The 19,489-nt window shown below is 36.2% G+C and overlaps 4 protein-coding genes across 7 annotated transcripts in view; 2 read left to right on the top strand and 2 right to left on the bottom strand.

The window, feature by feature from the left end:
* The window catches only part of LOC122820963 (gastrula zinc finger protein XlCGF57.1-like), a 247,297-nt gene that overhangs the window by 97,973 nt on the left and 129,835 nt on the right, over positions 1-19,489 (bottom strand). The window lies entirely within an intron of this gene.
* LOC122820952 (uncharacterized threonine-rich GPI-anchored glycoprotein PJ4664.02-like) overlaps positions 1-19,489 on the top strand; it is a 191,856-nt gene that overhangs the window by 80,558 nt on the left and 91,809 nt on the right. The gene's annotated exons all lie outside the window — the stretch shown is intronic.
* Positions 1,106-7,882, top strand: LOC122821010. 2 transcript variants are annotated; one of them, XM_044098799.1, is made up of 11 exons: positions 1,108-1,278; positions 1,356-1,540; positions 1,874-2,014; positions 2,914-3,052; positions 3,128-3,305; positions 3,809-3,950; positions 4,584-4,727; positions 6,143-6,195; positions 6,326-6,405; positions 7,349-7,481; positions 7,562-7,876. In XM_044098799.1, exons 1-10 carry the CDS (start codon positions 1,165-1,167, stop codon positions 7,451-7,453), a joined length of 1,281 nt encoding a protein of 426 aa, XP_043954734.1. In that variant the 5' UTR covers positions 1,108-1,164; the 3' UTR covers positions 7,454-7,481; positions 7,562-7,876. The 2 variants fall into 2 exon arrangements, with proteins under 2 accessions (XP_043954733.1, XP_043954734.1); XM_044098798.1 differs by having other exon boundaries at positions 1,106-1,278; positions 7,349-7,882.
* Positions 12,545-17,407, bottom strand: zgc:77880 (zf-DHHC domain-containing protein). Its single transcript, XM_044098860.1, has 9 exons — positions 17,251-17,407; positions 16,474-16,562; positions 15,922-15,995; positions 15,453-15,565; positions 15,298-15,359; positions 15,001-15,121; positions 14,844-14,916; positions 13,763-13,946; positions 12,545-12,764 (listed from the first exon to the last, which is right to left on the bottom strand). The coding sequence occupies exons 1-9, from the start codon at positions 17,373-17,375 to the stop codon at positions 12,673-12,675; spliced, it is 933 nt and encodes a 310-aa protein (XP_043954795.1). The 5' UTR covers positions 17,376-17,407; the 3' UTR covers positions 12,545-12,672.

Below are 19,489 nucleotides of genomic sequence, written 5' to 3'. Positions count from 1 at the left end.
CAGAGTTAAAGCCTCCAGATGAAAAAACTAAAGTTTTCAAAGGCAAATGCAGTTAAACTTCCCCAGCCAATCTCTGGTCCAATCATGGAAAATGTCCTGGTCTGGATTTGCATGACGGACCAGGATGTTACCTGGTTTGGGGAACATTTCTGAAAGTGAGAGATGATATTCATAAAAGGAAATGGAAAATGGTCAGATGAGGTAACTGCAAAGGTCACAAACATGTTGTTTAGAAACAGAAAATCATTAAGAGTTTATCTGTGAACAAGATTCAAAACTTAACCAAGTTCTTTTAGAAAAATGTGTCCAGTAAAAGCTCTCGGAAATTGGGCCTCTGTCTCTTTAAGAAACCCCCCCTCTTTCCTACACTTCACCTGATTAAAACACATTCATGTATTTAATGCACTCTATCAAAAAGGTTCAGTTAAAATAAAAACTTTGTGTGTGGTTGCTATTGTTATGCAAATGTGTTTGTAAACCTAAAAATAAATCTAGTAAAAATGTTTGAAAAAAGTAAAAATAAACTTGAGGAAAACATTTATCTGCTGGGAAGCTTCCATACAAACAAGTATAGGTAGAAAGATGCACATTCATGGATACAAGACAAATTTAAAAAGTTTTTTAAGTGGACTGGTTGATATCAGAACCACCGTGGAGCATTTTGTTACAGTTGATTCGGTTCTCTGCTGTGTTTTTAGCAGAGCATTGTGCTGCAGATGGTATGTGGCGCAGAGTGAAAACTCCTTTCTGGGTGGAGTACCATAAACTCTCTTCATTGTTCTCTGCCGGGTAAAACCGTTCTCAGAACTCAGAGATCACGCTTCTTCCAAAGAGTGAGAGTTCGAAAGAAAAACCAAGATGTTTTTTGTCATCAAGAGAGACAAAAACACTTTGGACTGCAAGACAGTCCAAAGTCACTGTCTTCCAGTAACTTTGGACCAAACAAAGGAAAGAGGAAACCACGGGGTGCAGAAGTTTGGGGAGCTTCACCTGAGGGTAAAAGCTGGTGAATTCAAACAAAAATGCAAACAGAGCAGATAAAAGAAGACAAAGATCTTGTCCAACCTGTCTGCTCATTGTCACTAAGAAAGGCGTGGCAGAAGACAAGGTGTCTGAGTTGTTCATTTAATTTGACATTCTTCCTGTTGACCTCCAACATTCACGATGCTGCGCTTGGTGCTGCTGCTGCTGCTGCTCAGCTGCACACACGCCACTCACTTTTTGGGCACTATGATGACCTACTACCCAAAGCAAGTTCATACAGACGGATCCGTAACGGTACGTAATAACGCATTTATTAGCATCGACAGGTGGGGTTGTGTTTGTTTGAACGTTTTTTACCTTTGACTCTGCAGGTGAGTTTCCGCTACAAGCTGGGCTTCACCTCCTGCAGCCACTTTGACTTCTGGTACTGCTATCCTTACTGTGGGAGCCTGACTCCCACACTGCAGAAGATCGACATGGAGCCCAGCGGTGAATGGTGTCAGCAAGAAGGAACGATGACTACGGTTATTTATCCAATCATTTTAACCCAGCTTGTGTAAGGGAGCTTTTAAAAAACACGCATTGCAGTCGCTTTTAACGTTTACCTATATCTTGAGGGTAAATCGTTCACGTCATGAACTGAAATATTTTGAGTTATAATGTTGTCATTGATTGGTTTTGGGTTTTCTGTCATTTTCTTTGGTCAAAAAATACATTTTAGTTCTATTTTTCATGATCAACTTCTGTCTGGAACAGCAAATTGTTCATCAGAGAAAGCACAAGAACATTGAACCACTTTTTTATAAAAGCAAAATGATCATTTTCAAGACTCAGAAGAAGCTTTATTACCATATTTGTTTTATATAATGAGTTTCTTTTTCCACTAAAGGTTTGCAGGTGGCAACTGGATAGATTACATCCAAAATAATGTTGTGTCTTGGAGAGCTTTGACTTTTGTGGAACTGGGAATACGATCAGATACCAGAAAGCCAAACGTTTCCCCTCAGAGCACCATCATTCCAGCAGTGAGGTAGGTACACATCTTCACTGCTCTCCAAAAACAATAAATATTAACAAGTATTTTTGTTGCAGTTTCTATAGTGAATATCCTAGTAGACTTGAAATAAGACAAAACTAACTTACAAGTAACCTTTCAGCAAGAAATAGGAGCTTGTTTAATTAATATTGATGAAAATGTTCTAGTTCCATTGAGAGATTATTTAATTATAACAAGGGGAAAATGTTTTGTAATGATAATCTGTCAATGGAATTAGTATTTTTTTTTTTAAATCAATTTTAAGGAATTATTTACTGGAAGCAAACTCCTTTATATTGTAACTTGTAAGTTAGTTTTGTGTTACTTCAAGTCTAGTGAGATATTTTTACTAGAAACTAGACCAGCAATAGTTGGAAGGACTTTTTGTTTTTGCAGTGTAATTTTTTTTTAGATGAAGTTTACAGAGATAACTGCGAATAACTAAAAAATAAAAAAAAGAGCAGTATACGTAACGAACTCTCAAAATATGTTTACTGTTTATCCCAAAGTTCAACTGAAGCTTCTTTGAGGAACCTGTTAGTCGACTTACAGCAACTACAAAGATCAGTCAGTTGATTGGAATGTGAGATCATGTTTTGATCTTATTGAGGATAACTGACAAAAATGTGCTTTTGTGCTGACGATGAGAATGTGTGAGTTTGAAGAAAGACGAAGATGGATAACACCTAAATAAAATAAAACAGTCAGAACGTCAGAAATAAGGGTAACATGAACTGAGCGTGAGAAAGGCAGAAACTTTGAGGAAACCAGAAGGATGACAGGTCCAGCGAGACATAAAGACGTTTGTGTTCCAGATCAACGCTGACAGACAAAAGCTGGGATGAGAATGAAACGTTGAGTGAAGACGACAGCCAGTAACTTTTGTCTTTCAGGGTTCCTTCAAACTGTCAAAGAGATTTCAACTTGATGGCGTTTGACCCTGATGGAGACAACGTGGAATGCAGATTTGGATCTGACTCGTTGTATGAATGTGCGCCTTGTGCTCCTCCATCTATACTAAACCTGTCATCAGTGAGTGTCAAGCAGTAAAACCTTCCACCTCTACGCAGGTTTGTCCTCTGACTAAACCAATGTTTTTCTGTGCAGTCCTGCACTCTCTCCTTCAACAGAACCAATAGCACCAGTGAAGGTCCGTACGCAGTGCAGCTGGTGCTGGAGGATTTCCCACAGCAAACTATTACATTGACTCATGTTGACGGGGTTAAAGAAACCAAAACCACCAGTCAGGCAATCAGCAAAATACCACTCCAGTTTGTTTTACATGGTAAGAGTCTTAAACTCTCAATAGAGCTTGTAACTTCGCACCAACGTTGCAGTTTGGGCGGTACTGTGACTTTAAATAGGGATGAGTCAACGCCGATATGTCCGATACCGTGTGTGTAGTTGTACTGTATTAATAAAAGTGCTTCAATACTTCTGAACCCGATGATGGGAGCATTTATACCAGGATTTCCCACAAATGAGCCACATATAATAACTTTAACCAGCCGGGCAGAAGAGGAGGAGCAGGGAGGCATTTCCAGGTGAACGAAGGTGACAATTTATGTTCAGCAAAGATGAGAATTAAAACTTCACACTTTCAACACAAGTAGTTTGATAAAACATTTGAAAAAATGTTTTATCCCAAAGATTTAACATTTGAACTACCTTGATGGGCAGTTCAAGGTGATCCGCCCAATATATTGATTTTAGGTTATATCACCTGCATCGTTTTTTTTGTTTTTTGTTTTTTTACATTGACTTAGGTGCTTCTCTGTTTCATTACAGTGGATCCTGTTGTACCATCCTGCACAGAAGGATGGTTTCTTCCAAAGTTTCTTCCTCCAACTCCAGCAAACAGAGCCAGGTTGTTCACCAAGGTGAATCAACCCCTGGAAATTAGCATCGCTGCCGAAGCTGCTAATGCTACGTGAGTGAAGACCAAAACATCTCCTCCATTCAAAATGTGGCTTAACCTTAAATACTTCATGCAAAATCCAGTTGTACCTTTTGTACAAATTCTTTTACCAGTTATAAGTTTTAGTATTACTAATGTCTATTTGGTACAAGCTTAATAATAGCAAACCTATCTAAATTCATACATATTAATTTAGCTAAGTAAAAAAGTGGCATAACTTTGACCACTATATGGTAAAGTGCTTCCAATTTAGTCTTTGGTATGTGTAAAATATGCATCAACAGGTACTGATGGTAGATATTTGGCACATTTTATTGGTACTTTTGAAACAAAAAATGTTCCTAGTGATGCTTCGCCCTGTTTCACTGAAAATGCCATCTGAAGTTCCTCACTGCTTTGAATTTTTTTTAATCTCAAGTATTAAACCTGTTACTAGAATATAACAGGTCAATGTCATCAAAAAAAAAAAATATTTCAACTGTTTTCAATTAAATAAAGGTTAAATCAAAACAAAGAATCAAACAAAATAGTTTGTTTTTGACTAACAATAACTTCAGAAATATGAATCAAAGGTTTGATATGATGGATAGTATATCAACATGATGTCATTGTTCTATGAAATGTACATTTTCTTTTCTCTTAAAGAATCTCTGAGCTGCTGTTCAGCGGGCCGGCCAGTGTGGTTAAGAATTCATCAGGATCAGGAAACTTCACTCTGACATGGACGCCATCAGTTAGTGAAGAAGGAGAGAACCACCCCATCTGTTTCGTTGTCCAGGCAACGCTGAAGTGAGTATCTTCTAATAGAGTATCAGCAGCATTTTTTAATTTTTTATAAAAAAAAATATGTGGAATGTGATGATCAATAAATAGGGATATTATTTTTAGTGAAATAAAGCCCATAAATTATTTAAATCTCAGCATCCTTTCTTTATAAGAGAGAACAAAAAGAGCCGACTTTCATCAAATGAGCAGGTTTCCACTTTTTTCCCTTTCGGTGCTCAGCTCTCACTCTCAGTGGCTCCGCCCTCCTCAGAACTGTGTTTGATTGTTTTTTTTTCTCGAAAACAGGACAAACACTGAAAGTATTTGAATGTCAGCCTACACTACAGACATAGTTTAGTTATTGAACTTGGTTCTGTCTTGTTTGGTAGAGTTCTGAAGAAAATTAACTTCAGCCACTTTTATCTGGAATCTCTTTCTTTTGGTCGTGATCTAGATCCTTCTTTGTTTGAGATAAAAACTGACTGCTGGGTCGTCAAAGACTCTCAGAGTTTTCTCATAGCGCTCAAATCTTAACATAAACATTCCTGATCTGTCTGCCGATGGCATTGTTTGTTTGTTTTTCCACTGCTATCTTCAGCTTTTCTTTGAATGGCCCAGAGATAAGCCACTTATTGTTATTTTTAACACAATCCTTTTCCCAAGCTAATTGTTTCACTTTAAGCTCATGCTGCGTCAAATAACCGGTGCACAGTTTGAGAAAGTCTGGTCTAGATTGAATTATTGCCTGCTTCAAGCATGTAGGGGCACAAGAAAAGTGTGTATTAATCTCTGGAGTTAGGTTCAATTGTTCAATATATACAGTTTATTTGGTTTCCTGTTCTAATAGTTGGCTCAAATACTCAAAATGTGGAGATCTATATGCAGCTTTTTGGAGGAAGTTAACTGTGCTCTACACCAGTGGTGTCCAAAACTAGCAAATTTAAACTACTGGAGGGTCACAAAATTAATTAAATTAAAAATGCAAAAACTTAGCTAACTGTGATTCTCTGCTCAACAATAAAACCTGTATATCAGCTCTACAAAACACACAATCATGGATTTTTGTCTAGTTTCTAACACAAATATCTTAGCGCAATTGAATTAAGACAAAGGTAACTTATCAGGAGCTTGTTGTACTTAAATAATTACTTGATATTAAAGGAAAAAGTATTAGATCTATTGGCAAATTATTTCACTTATAATATGGGGAAATCGTCTTGTTATAAGTGAATTTATCTGCCAATAAAAATTTTATTTTTTCATTAGAATTAAGAAATTATTTACTTAAAACAACCTCCCATGTCTTACTTTTAACATAGTTTTGTCTTATTTCAAGTGTATTAACACGTTTCTACTACAAATGATGCTATAGCTTTAATAACACTGTTTCTGCACACCGCTGGTCTCCAGTTCATTGTATCAATTCTCTCTTTTCACAGTTCACAGAAGTATCACTCTGAGCTTCGATGCGTCATTGTGCAAGTGGAGTTTGGTGAGTGAACTCCCTGATCTCATCTTGATCTGTCACTTCACTTTGTGATGAAACTGATAACTAATCTTGTTTATTAAACGTGTGAGCCGGTTCAAATCTCCACTCTAACTCTGAACCTGCTGCCCTTTAGGGATGGTGGTTCGGGTGAACATGAAGGTTTTGTCCTCGTTGTCACAGGGAGGGAGCGTCAACGAAGTCGTCCTGCAAAAGGTGAGTTTTTGGCTGAAAACTACAAAGAGTGTTGCTGGTTTTCCCCATTTCTTATCACTTACAATAGGGGTGTCCAAAGTGTGGCCCGGGGGCCGTTCCTGGAATTTGGACTGATTTTCGTGTGGCCCAACGACTGCCATTCAAACAAGATACAAATTTGGCACATAGATGCAGATAAAGAGTTTTAATTTGTAATGATGGTAAAATTGTTACCGACAGAGTTGGGTGGTTGCTAGTTAAATTTACATTTACTTGAGTAAGTTTTTTGAAAAGAAAAAAAAAAAAAACCTTTAGGATCCCGTTACTTGAGTAATTGTATTATGAAGTATTTCTGGTCTTACTCAAGTAAAACTTCTGGATTTTCTTCCCACTGAATGACAAACAAACATGCTTTAATCAAATATTCACCTGACAAACACACACCTACAGTTTTAATAAAGTTTCATAAGTTTTTTATTAAAAGAACCTGATTTAGAAAAAAATTTATTTTGCCTGATTGTTATTTGTTTAGTTACTTATAAGACTTACTGTCACTTTTGTACTTAAAATATCAAAATGTCAATTTCACTTTATGTTTCGGTCCGTCTGATGATGTCATTTTTAAATATTAAATGATAACTTACGCAGGACTTGAGTCGGCTTTTTACCAAATACTTTTTACTTTTACTTGAGTAAAAATATGTTTACGTAGAGCTACTCTTACTTGAATAACCAAAATCATGTTCTTTGAATTTGCGTACAAATTTATATAATCTGTTAATCTCTTCATTTTCAGATTGAGTCTAACATCCTGAGGGCCAATGTTTGCTACATTTAATAATTTAAAACAAAGTTTATGCAGATTATTTTGTGTTTAAACTGGAAGCAAAAGCAAAACCATTTTAAGTTTGAACAAAGTGATAAATTTTAGTTGTTTAGTTTAAATAAATGTATAATTTTCCAGATTAAAGATGAGCTGGTGAGCATGGGGCTGCCATCCGACAGCGCGCTGCTTCTTCTAAGAAGCAGAAGTGCGCTAGCCAATGCAACAGCGACATCTGGTGTTTAATCATGGAAAGTGCAACCTGTCCACGCAAGTAAATGTGATTTTATTTTTTTAGTTACATGTATTCTCCTGCATATTTCCTCAAACTTTCTCTTTCTGATCTCATTTCAGGAGTTTTACTGCTGCAGCTTTTATAAGTTTAATATTTGGTTTGACTATATTTACTGATTTAATCCACAATTTATGCCTTAAGTTTTGATCCATTTATTCAATATTTGTATTTTTTTTTTTTTAGATTCTACTCAGGTTTGCATATATTTTTCTGCTTCACTTCGATTTTGATAAATCATACCAAATAGTTTTAGGCAGACACCCTATAACTTTAAGTAATTTCAATAAATCATTTTCACTATTGTCTGTCTCTTGTCTTGTGTTAGATTTTAATATTTCATCAGCCTTATTTTCCCTTTCTCTCAACTAGCCAGATTATATAAAACATTTTACTTTCTGTATATTTAAATCAGCAGAATTTAAAGTGTATAAATCTGTGTGTAAGACACATCAAGTTGAGGCAGAGTAGATTAAAAGACATCGGTTTTATTTGGATTTTAACGAGCAGCATGTCAAGAAGAAACAAAATACAGTGGTCACGGTTTCAGGATTGTAACGACATCTTAAAGCAAACAGTTGTAAACTTGTTCAACAAGAAACCACAAGATATCAAACTCAGTTTTCACTCAAAACTAACCGTTGCAGGAGAAACATACAAACGCTGACCTCTATTTAAAAAAAGACATTCTGTCAGATCAAAGCTACTTCTTCTAAACTGCACAGTAAGTTGTTTCCCTCAGAGTTTCCCAGATAAAAACATTTTTCACTGGGTTTTAATGGGTGGCAACAGTTCTAGATTAGATTAGATTAGAGTGCCGGCTAACTGTTAGCGTCTCTGTGCAGACTTTCCTTCACGTCAGTTGGAGTGCGCTTGTTTTGGCTTTTTATCTTAATTAGTGTTAAACACTACAAAAACAAAACATCACCTAGTGCACCTGGTGTCTCAGTACTCTTAAAATAAGACAAAACTTCTAAGTGACTTTACAGCAAGAAATATGAACTTGTTTTAAGTCAATAATTCCTTAATATTGATTAGACTTTTTCCACTTATAACATGAGAAAATTGTCTTGTTAGAAGTGAAATTATCTTGGACTTAAAAAAAAAATAAAAAAATCAATATTAAGGAATTACTGACTTAAAACTACCCCCTACACTGCAAAACAAACTCTTTTTGTTTAGTTTCTAGTTGAAATATCTCAATATACTTGAAATAAGATAAAATTAACTTACAAATAACTTTTCAGTAAGAAATAGGAGCTTGTTTTAAGAAAACAAATCCATAAAATCTTCAGAATAAGTAATAGTTCCACTGACAGATTTTTTCCTTATTACATGTGAAATAATCTACCAGAACTTTTTCCATCAATATCAAGAAATTACAGTACATTTGAAATGAGACAAAACTAAGATGTAGAAACTAGACCAGATATACTTGGTAAGACTTTGAGTTTTTGCAGTGTAATGGAGAGCTGAGATGAATCAAAACAAGCGCACCCTAATAAAATAAAATAAAAATGGTACAACAGATCAACTGCATTTATCACAACCAAGGAAACCAGCACCCTGATAGCACACACACACACACACACACACACACACACACACACACACACACACACACACACACACACACACACACACACACACACAAAACAAGAGTCTGAAAGGTTTTCAGGTGCTTCACAAAAATAAATTCAACTTCAAATAATAAAACTTTCTTTTCCCTTTCAAACTTTTCTACAAAACGATAAAGTTAGAAATCATAATAAATATCTCAGAGATTCATTGAGGATTCCCTTCATAATGAGTCAGGATAAAACATGAACCTTCACACCCAGAACCAGAACCAGAACCGGACCAGGATTTACCACAGCAGACAGAAGTTATGAGAAACCTTCAGAAATCATCACCCATCATGTTGGGATCAAACAAACTACCAGCAGAACTGCTGAGTCTAAAGAAGTTCAATTAAAATGAGAAATTACTTTTCATTTTGTTTTCCCATTTTTCAAATGAAACCTGAACAAACATTTAAACTCGCTAAGGTTTCACTCCGGACATAAAAAGCCCTTAAAGAGGTAAAACTGAATCATTGCTAAAAAAAAAAAAACAACCTGAAACTTCAGCACTTAATTAATTAGAAATAATTAAGATGAGGTTTTTTTTTTCTTTCCCCAATCGAGTAACCTTTTTACAAATGTCAATGTGTTTTAAAGAAATTATTTAAAACACAGTTTTAAAGAGATTCACCAATTGTTTGCAAACAATCAGTAGTTTTTATCAAACAATTACAGAATGTTTGATAAAATCTGTAATTTTATCAAACATTTGATCCATTTTAGCTTTGGAAAATGAATGGAAACATACAAAATTTTACTTTTTAAACCTATTTTCAGTTAACTAATGGTGACTAGCTTTATGTTTTTTAAGTTTTGTGTCATTTTTGTTCAGAATAATTTAAATTGAGGAATTGTTTCAGGTCCAGTTTAGTGATCTGATTAATTTATAATAATAATATATTTTAACCAAACATCTGGTTTTACTCTGGCAGAATGAAACTGTAACTAATATGTAATATGAACCACGCTTTAAAATTTTTTTACCTGGTTAGATTGTGAATCTCTGCAAGTTTCTCATAATTTCTTCCCAATATATTCACCATATTTTTACACCGAGTTATTGGTGTAATAAAAGTGATAAAAGTAACATAATTCAATGAAAACATGTTTTAAAAATTATTCCATCTTTTCAATTAGCAGCTCTTTTTGTGACACTGAGAATAATTCCTAAGCCAATAAAGCACCTGTGTGTCTGAACCCTGGACACACAATTCAAAATACCCATAAAAACATTTACATAAAAACACAAACGGGATGAAGTTGCCTTTGTGTCTTTGTTTTGAAACATTTTCATTTTCAAAATGATCTATTTCAGTTTTTAGGAACCCTTTGTTTGTTCTGACACATTTGAAATATTGAAATACTGGAAATTTAAATGCTCTACAGTTACATCAGTTAGCGCTAGCTAGAAATGCTATCTGAGATCTAAGACACTGACTAGCTTCTTCATGACATTCAAACTACAAACTATGTAATTCATGTAATTCACTCCACTTGAATCTTTGGTTTAAGTCTAGAAATCTCAATAAAATCTATAGAAACACCCGTTATTAACATGGTAATGTGGGTGAATCAGTTCAAACTAAATTGAAGCTAAAACTGCAAGTTGCTGTCCTAAAAATGCTAACACTTGAGAAAAAGAAGTTGACAAAATATTTTAGTTACCGTACAAGTTTTAGTCAGATAATCAGGTAAAAAAGGAAAAGTACAAATTAGAGAAGGGCTGAAATGAGCAGAACCCATAAAGGACAAACTCTTTTCTCATAAATTAAGCAAAAATTTGAACTTTTTTTAGTGTGGAAAGGCAACTTCATCCCTTCCATAAGAGTAAACATTTATAATTAGAGTTAGAAATTATAGATATGTAAATAATAGTTTCTTCAGTTCTGTTACAGAAAACAGAGTGAACATATTCTGACTCAGCAAAAGTCATAAAAAATAAAAATAAAAGTAGAAAGAAAAGCTCTTCATGGATATTGTATTGCACTGTTTGTGTTTAGCATTAATGTAAATATAGCATAAATATCGACTTATCAAAATATTATTAAATCATCTAAACCTGACAGATTTATCAATTTACTTACACAAAATTAAACGACTGATGTCCAATTTAACCTGCTAATTTCATTTATATTCAAACATAAATCACTTTGTGTCCACATTTATAGAAGCTTCCTGAGTTTTTGAACTTGTAAAATTTCTCTATAGGGACCAAAAACATTTGTAATAAACAGCAGGGGGCGCTGCTGAGAGATAAAAAAAAATAAAACGGATAAATAAGTCAATCATGGTGATGAAAACTTTTCTGTTTGCTGACGACGTCAACAAAAAAAATCATTAAATTAATTGTTTTAATTTGTTTTTCTACCTTGTTGCTGAAGTAAAATTAAAGTGTCTGGAGGCTGTTTTAAAAGTGAAATTAACTAATATCCTGAAACATGAAGCTGAAATATTTAGGCTTGTTTGGGTGTTTAAAGGTTTGCTGTTGGACTCCATACAGAAAAACACCTGAAACGCCTGTAAACCAGGGATGGACGGACTAAATATTATAATATTTATAATAAAAAGTTATTATAAATTATTTAATCACATGATAAATTTAAACAAACTCAATAATTTTGCATCCATTTGTACGGTTTATCATTTTTCTACCAAAAACTGGATGATAAAAGTTTTCAGTCTGGGATTTTTTTTTTTTTTTGAGGAACAATTTTGTTTGCAGAAACTTCAGAAATAATTTTATTTGTTGTTTTATTTATTTAAAAATGTCTTTCTATTCCAGTGTTAAATGTGAATCAGAATTTAAAGTGTATTGATCTTTGAGAATATATTCTTGTATTGTTATGCCATTATGACCTTTTATTTAATTTATCATCCAGAGAAATTTCTTATTGTGACAGGAATACTGGCAACCATTATTTAGATTAGATTTATTGTTATTGGAAAGTGTTTTTAGCAGTGCAAACGTGTTAATATTTAATACCAAGTAGTAGTTTTGGTTGAGAAATTAATCATTCTTCTATTGATTTTTGTATTTTGTGATTTTTAAAATGTACTGAAATATTAGTCGAAGTTTGAAACATTTGGTCCATCCCTGATATGCACACTGCATGAATTCTACATGGTTACCATTTAAACCAGGAAAAAAGTCATTAAAAACAGATTGATTCTCCCAGTTTCCAGAAAAATGCTGCCATAAACAGATTCATCAAGATCTGAGGACTTGCTGGTCGTTAAACTTCGGGCCACAAGAAGCTCAGTGTCGTTTCCTCGTCACAGGAATTCAGTAAAAAGAGTCTGAAGCTGAACTGCTTCTTCCTAAAATCATTAGGACTCAGTGCATCATTCATTCATTCATTCATTCATTCATTCATTCATTCATTCATTCATTCATTCATTCATCTGAATGCAAACAGGCTCGGCTCAGTCATCCCTTCTTCATTTTCACCTCTCAGCTGAAAGATCAGACATCATTTTTAGGCAGCAAAGTCATTCCTTCACACACAAACATCCGTTCCTCCGCTCACAGATCAGAGGCCGGAGGTCGGAGGTCAGACGTCGTAGTCGGGCAGGGCGGAGTAGATGATTCCTCCGGCCGATGGCGGGCTGGAGTGGAGCGGCAGCAGCCAGCAGAAAACCGAACCTGGACGAAGCGGGAAGCTGATGAGTTGGGAATGTTCTTATGGATGGAAATCGATTAGAGTTTATCGATTCTCAATGAGTTAGGAAATAAACTCTTTAATTCAAAATATGCACCGTGTTCAATTTGATTCAGAGAAAGTTAAAACTTGATTAGACAATAAGAATCCCTCCTTCAAACTAACATTTTAACATGAAACACGTTTCATTTTAACATGTTCCCTGCGTGTGTTGAAAGCACAAACATGATGCCTGTGCTTTCAATAAATGATCCTCGTCAGAAAATAAGTTTTAGTTTACTGAACATGAGTCTAAATGTTAATATGCTAAATGGACTGAACTCATATAGAGCTTTTCCAGTCATTTTGACCACTCAAAGCGCTTTAACACTAAAGTCACGTTCACAAACACACACACATTTATACACCGATACGCAGATCGGTAGGCAATTTGGGGTTAAGTGCCTTGCCCAGAGGCACATCGACATGTGGCAGGAGGAAGCTGGAATCGAACCTACAACCTTCCCATTGCAAGACGACTCTTCTACCATAGAGCCACAGTCGCCCTGTAGACGGAGATTTTTCATACAGTGTGGCACTCAGGTTAATGCAACAACCAGGACGAGAAGTTTAACGTCACCTGGGACATTCATAGCAGGAGACGCTGCGCCCGAGTCACCGCCGTTGCTAAGCAACGTATCAAACGCGATACATTCGATAACTCTCTGAGGATGTTGGAGGTATTTCCTCCTTTTATTGTGATTAAGCTTCTGAACATTTTGCAACTCCCCCTAAATTGCCTTTTTTTGGAAATGTAGACATATTTTTGGAGCGCTTCTGCCGCGACGCCATCTTGGATGTTTTCCAAGGCAAAATACGGCGCGTATACAAATAGGTTAGGGAAACCGATAAGCGGGATCGTTAAGCAGGCAGAGAGAAGCAGTTCTGGATTCCCATCTCTAGTCGGGATGAGGAGTTTCAGTGAAGACGGATCGACACCCACCTCTACCGAAGACCTCTCTCAGCAGCGCCAGCTTGGGCTTGCGGGTGGCGTGCGGGAGGTGATGGGGCGGCTGCTGCGGAGAGGCGGAGGACGGCGAGGTGGAAGTGGAGGAGCTGCGGTCTCTGATCATCAGCCGGTTCTTCATCTGCTCTATGGGAGTCTCATCAGTGATGATGGAGATCAGCTGAGAGAGACGAGCAATTATTGATTATTCTGACCATTAATCAAATAAAAACAGTTTTAATTTAAGCCTTTTATATTAAATAAACAAATGCTTCAAAAGATGCAAATAAACAAATATTTCAAAAACTAAATTTTTTATGTCTAATTCTTTAGTAAACACTTAATCGTTTGTGTTTTCTAAAGGATTAATCTCCAGCTAAATAAATGCTTCCAACATCAACATTTATTTTATCTTTTTTTTTCTTTTTTACACAATTTGAACCAGGTGAGGAGTTTTATTTTAAAAACATGTTTTTATATCTTAAATAAACATATCAGGGTTTGTAAACTTTTCCCACAGAAAATTCAAGAAGTATTCAAACCTTTTCAACACTGAAACATGGGAAGAATGTCTTGTTTTAAGTTAAATAATCTGCCATTGGGACCAGTCTCAATACTATCAATCAATCAATCAAACTTTATTTGTATAACACATTTCTGCAGCAAGGCATTTCAAAGTGCTTTACATCAAATCAAACACAAAAACACAATGCAACATAGAATCAACAATAAAAACACAACATCAAGTCAGATTCCGTCAATAAATTTGCAATTGATTACGTTTCAAATACAACTCTAAACAAGTGGGTTTTTACTTGAGATTTAAAGGAAGTCAGTGTTTCAACTCTTTTACAGTTTTCTGGAAGTTTGTTCCAGATTTTTGGTGCATAGATGCTAAATGCCGCTTCTCCTCCGAATACTAGGGAATTATTTATTTGAAATAAGCCTCTATAACCTTCTACGTTACTTTTGTCTTATTTCAAGTGTACTATGACATTTACACTTGGTAAGATTTTGTGTTTTTGGAGGGAAATGAGTCCAAGATCAGTTCAGAGGCAGGAAACTGAGTCGTTCCTACCTGATCGTAGAAGATGACCATGACAAACACCCCGAACAGCACCGACTCCACCAGCAGAATGAGGTAATGAGCTCTGACCCAGAGACAACAGGAAACACACCGTGAGCAGGAAGCTTCAACTCCCAGAGCTGCGCCCCCTGCTGTCCACTGAACTCACACTATCAGATGTTTGCTCAGCGACTCCTCTCCCTCCTTGTCGGCGTCGCCTTCCCTCTCGTTCCGGATCCGCCACACCCAGGCCCATGCCACCAGAACCATGGAGTACAGGCTGGCGACGCCTGCATGCACACAAATGAAAACACAAGACCTGGTTCAGGTCTGATTCCAGTAAACCAGGCACTTTGGTTTGTCTGGTTTGTTGGTAAAAAGGATTAAAGATGGAAGAACTGCTTAGTTGTTTTTTTTAATCACAGTGGATTAAAAATGGAGAGAACAGATTTCTGTAACGACTCACCGGTGTAGAAGAGAAACTGGATGAAATATTTCTGGTTCAACTCCCCGACACAATTATTGATCCTGAAAAATGGAGGAAGAGGAAGATGAAGAAGACAAGAGAAAAAAATGGACGGACGGACTGACGGATGGATGGACAGATGTGTGTGGTCTGACCAGGGACAGTGGTGGTCCATGCGGCGGATGCACCTCTGGCAGACCCTGCAGTGGTGCGCTCTGGGAGGTCTGTAGTTCTCGCAGCGGCTGCACACCGTCCAGCCCTCACAGCCCTGACAACAACAACAACCACCAGAAGCTCACAGAGGTTCTGCAGAACCGACTGAGTCGGACCGGGGCCTCTCAACTCACCAGCATGGACCGGTTCCATGTGTCTGACTTGGTTCTGCCCCAAGTCAGACACATCGTCTCATGTTTAGCGTTGACTTTGATTTTACTTCTACCAGCAGCTGAAACATTTTAGCTTCAGTAACTTTTTACCAAACAGATCCATCAGGATCCAATTAGAATTTAAGAAAACTGCACATTTTCAACATCTAAGAAGCAAAAACAAGAAAATAATTCAACTTGATCAAATTCAGCCATCAGAACCTCCTTCACTTTTGAACAGAGATGGTGAGAAACCGACCCGCTCGCTCATCCGAGACGATTGAGATCGCAGGTCTGAGAAGTCCAAGGCCGTGTCCGGGAGCGGCACCATGCCTGGAGACACGGATATGAAACACAAAACACAGAGACAGATTGATATATTTTTCTTAGAGGTTATTTGTGAGTTAGTTTTGTTCTAAGTGTAATAAGATATTTCCATTAGAAACAAAAATACTTGGTAAAATTGTGTGTTTTTGCATTGTTGTCTAAAATAAGTACTTTTTATGTTAAGTTTCAGTTGTGCATCGCTCAGCTCTAAGTTATATTAACGCTTTACTTGATAATTTACTTTGCCTGGAATGAAACTACAAATCGAAAAGATTAGCTCTTTAATGCAAATATTTTAAACATCCAACAGATATGAATTGTTGGTTTAAAAAATAAAGTCTGACAGTTGACTTTAAACTCTTTGTGAGTTTAATTGACAGAACATTAAATAAAGTTTGTATGCATGATTACTAAGACTAAATATTGCAACAGTAACTATGAAGATAAGAGTCTGTAGCTGAAGTGTTTAGTGACTTCGACCAACCAGGATCTGAGAAGACGGCTTTAGAGTGGCAGGCCAGCAGCAGCAGCAGGATCAGGTTGAACAAGGATCCATGCAGCATTCCCCAAACGCTGTCAGAGAGAAGCAAAATTCATTTAGTGTCTCAAAAAACAGACATTTACTAATGTGCGGTTCAATCTTTTAAGTGTTTTTGTTCACTTAAAATCAGCTTTTTATGTGTATTGGAAATAAAAGAAAGTGTTTCTATCATGACTGATGATTTCACAGACGGGGGCAAATGATCACATGTAAACAAAAAAAAGAGGACTGAAAACAGCTTGATGTTGTTTAGTTTTTTTTTTGTTTGTTTGGGTTTTTTTTACCAACACTTCAAAATGTTCAAAATGCCAACGAACTGCATCAAAAACAAGTTTAAACTTCAGTCAAACTGTTTTAAAACAACTTTTTTCTTTTTCATATTTAAGAGTTTTTGTTGATCTCTAAAAATACACAAACAGGATGACATCAACTGACGTAAACCCAGTTAGCAAACAGCTAATGCTTTTGTTTTTGTCTCGAAGGTAGATTTTAAAATGATTTTTCTGATTTTAATTATTACAAATATCCACCTTAAATTCACCCACTCACTGATATTTGTGATTAAAAGTAAAAAAATATATAAATAAACGACCGTTTTAAGAGTCGACTAGGGTTCCTGTCAAACCTGTTTGCTAATGAATGGAGAGGCAGCGAACAGAAACAGACGCCAAGTCGGCTGTTTTAAACGGTTTAAACGGGATTAAAACTTCCATTACTGACCTTTCAGCATAGGCAGGGATGAGAACATACTGTATGACCACATAGTCCGCGTAGAACACGCTGAAATAAGTTAAAACCAGGCAAATAACACCACAGGGATCTCTTCTACAGCGTAAAAACGCCATCTTTCCGCCGGGCTCCGCCCCCTTCTGGACGTTTATCGATTACGTCAGGACGAAAACCTGGCGGTGCATTAGCGGGCCGTAGGAAACTAGAATATCAACTGGATTTACCTGTATTTTAGTTTTAAAAGTTAAAACAAAAAGTACCAAAAATAACATCGCAACAAATATGTTTTGCTTCACAGAAGAATGTGTCAAGTAAATCCCTAATCATAAGTAAAATATTTAAAAGAGCATATGCTTTTGTTTCAAAAATGCAAGTTTAAAAAAGCATTTAGTTTCAAAATTATTTACTTGTTTCTGTGACATCTAACAGTCAAAGAGCTCGGATTGACACCATCATAGACATAATATAATGAGTAGACCCTGTCTGCTCTGAAAAGATAGATCTTCTGCACTTTCACCTTTAGCTAATATCGCCATGTGAAAAAATGCACCATGCCAGTCAAAAACAGCCAGTCAGGAGCAGGGAGGAGGGTCTTTGCGCTGTAAACCAATCTCGTGAATGTTCTACTAAATGTGCTAATGGCAAAGAAACAACTTGCCTTTACAAGAAAACCATTTATCCCTGTCATTGGATGCCTTGCTAACTAGCATTAGCATTCACAACAGGCCCTACTTAGAGTATGGGAGGAGCCACACACACAGACATAACTGACATTGCTAAGACCCTCCCCCTAGTTCTGAGTGGTTTTTTTTAGTTAGCACTGGGAGCACTGGGAGAAAGCAGAGATGATTTTTTTTACAGGTTATCTGTCTCATACCATACTGTCATATTTCTACAAATATGTACAAAAATATTTTTTTTAAAGACACAGCTTTAAATAAAATTACACTGCAAAAGCAAAAAATCGTTTTTTTCATCTAGTTTTTAGTGCAAATATCTTAATACATTTAAATAAGACAAAACAAACCTACAAATAACTTTTCAGCAAGTTATAAGAGTTTTTTTAAGTCAATAATTCCTTCACATTTCATTTAAACCAAAATTACTTGGTAAGATTTTGGGGTTTTTTGCAGTGTATCATACATTTTATATATAAAAATGTATATATAAAATACATTTTATAATTACATTTACAAAATGTAAATATTTTCATACATTTTACATGTAAAATATATGATAAATGTAGATAAAATGTAGATATCATACATTTCAAAGTATGATATCTAAAATATCATACGTTAATGTATGACATTTTACATATATATTATTAGTATACATTCATGATTGTGTATTATTAATGGTTTTTTTGACTATCTGAAATATTTCACAGTGAAAAACAAATGAGAAAAAACGCTTTCTCAGCCAGATGGGAACCAGTAGAGGGAGGAAGCAGACTCTCCTGTTCAGGCTGAACTTTCTGTCGCTCCTCCCTCAGAAAGGCTCGTCCTTCTCCTCGTTTGTTTGCTCAACAGCATTTTTTTCTCCTCGCTGCATACTCTCTGTGTCACACTTTGAGTTTCGGAGTTTGTCCGCTTCACTCTGCTGCTAAACAAAGCTGTCTGCGTGTCGGAAATATTTCCCCGCTTCGAAGTCAAACCGGTTCACCCGTTTCAGAGGGAAATTTGTGGAGTAAAAACCCGACGAAGAGAAGGAACAAAAAATCAGGAGCTGAAAGGAGAAAGAAAGGAAGAAAGCAAGAAAACAGAGGAGCCAGGGGGAGGAAAAGAGGTCGAAGTAACCATGGACGTCCCTGGTATGCAGGTAAGTCTAAAGGTGGACGGAACCGTTTCATTTTGGCTCGTTTTTGCTATGTAGAAGTTTGTTTTCTGGGTTTGAACGAGTAAAAAGGAGCAGTTTGGCAACAAGGAAGAAGGGATTGTGCAACTACAGGCCGTTTCCACCTGAAGACAGAACCTGTATTCAAATAAACCTTCCAGCCTCCACACCCAGTACGAACAGAAAGCTTTCCATTCATACATGTCCTTTATACTCTGCCTCGGTTCTATAATTGACATCATTCATGTTAACTGACTGAGTTTTTCCATAGTGACTGTTTTGGTGTTTGTACTGACTCGTTTGTTTTCTTATAAATGTCTGAGCCTTAACATTTTGTGTTGCAGTGACTTCTGTGTGCTTACTTCTTTAAATAAAACCAAATGTTGCCTTAAAT

The sequence above is a fragment of the Gambusia affinis genome, linkage group LG18 (assembly GCF_019740435.1).
Source record: "Gambusia affinis linkage group LG18, SWU_Gaff_1.0, whole genome shotgun sequence".
Classification (NCBI taxonomy): domain Eukaryota; kingdom Metazoa; phylum Chordata; class Actinopteri; order Cyprinodontiformes; family Poeciliidae; genus Gambusia; species Gambusia affinis.
This window is presented reverse-complemented; position numbering and strand designations above follow the sequence as displayed.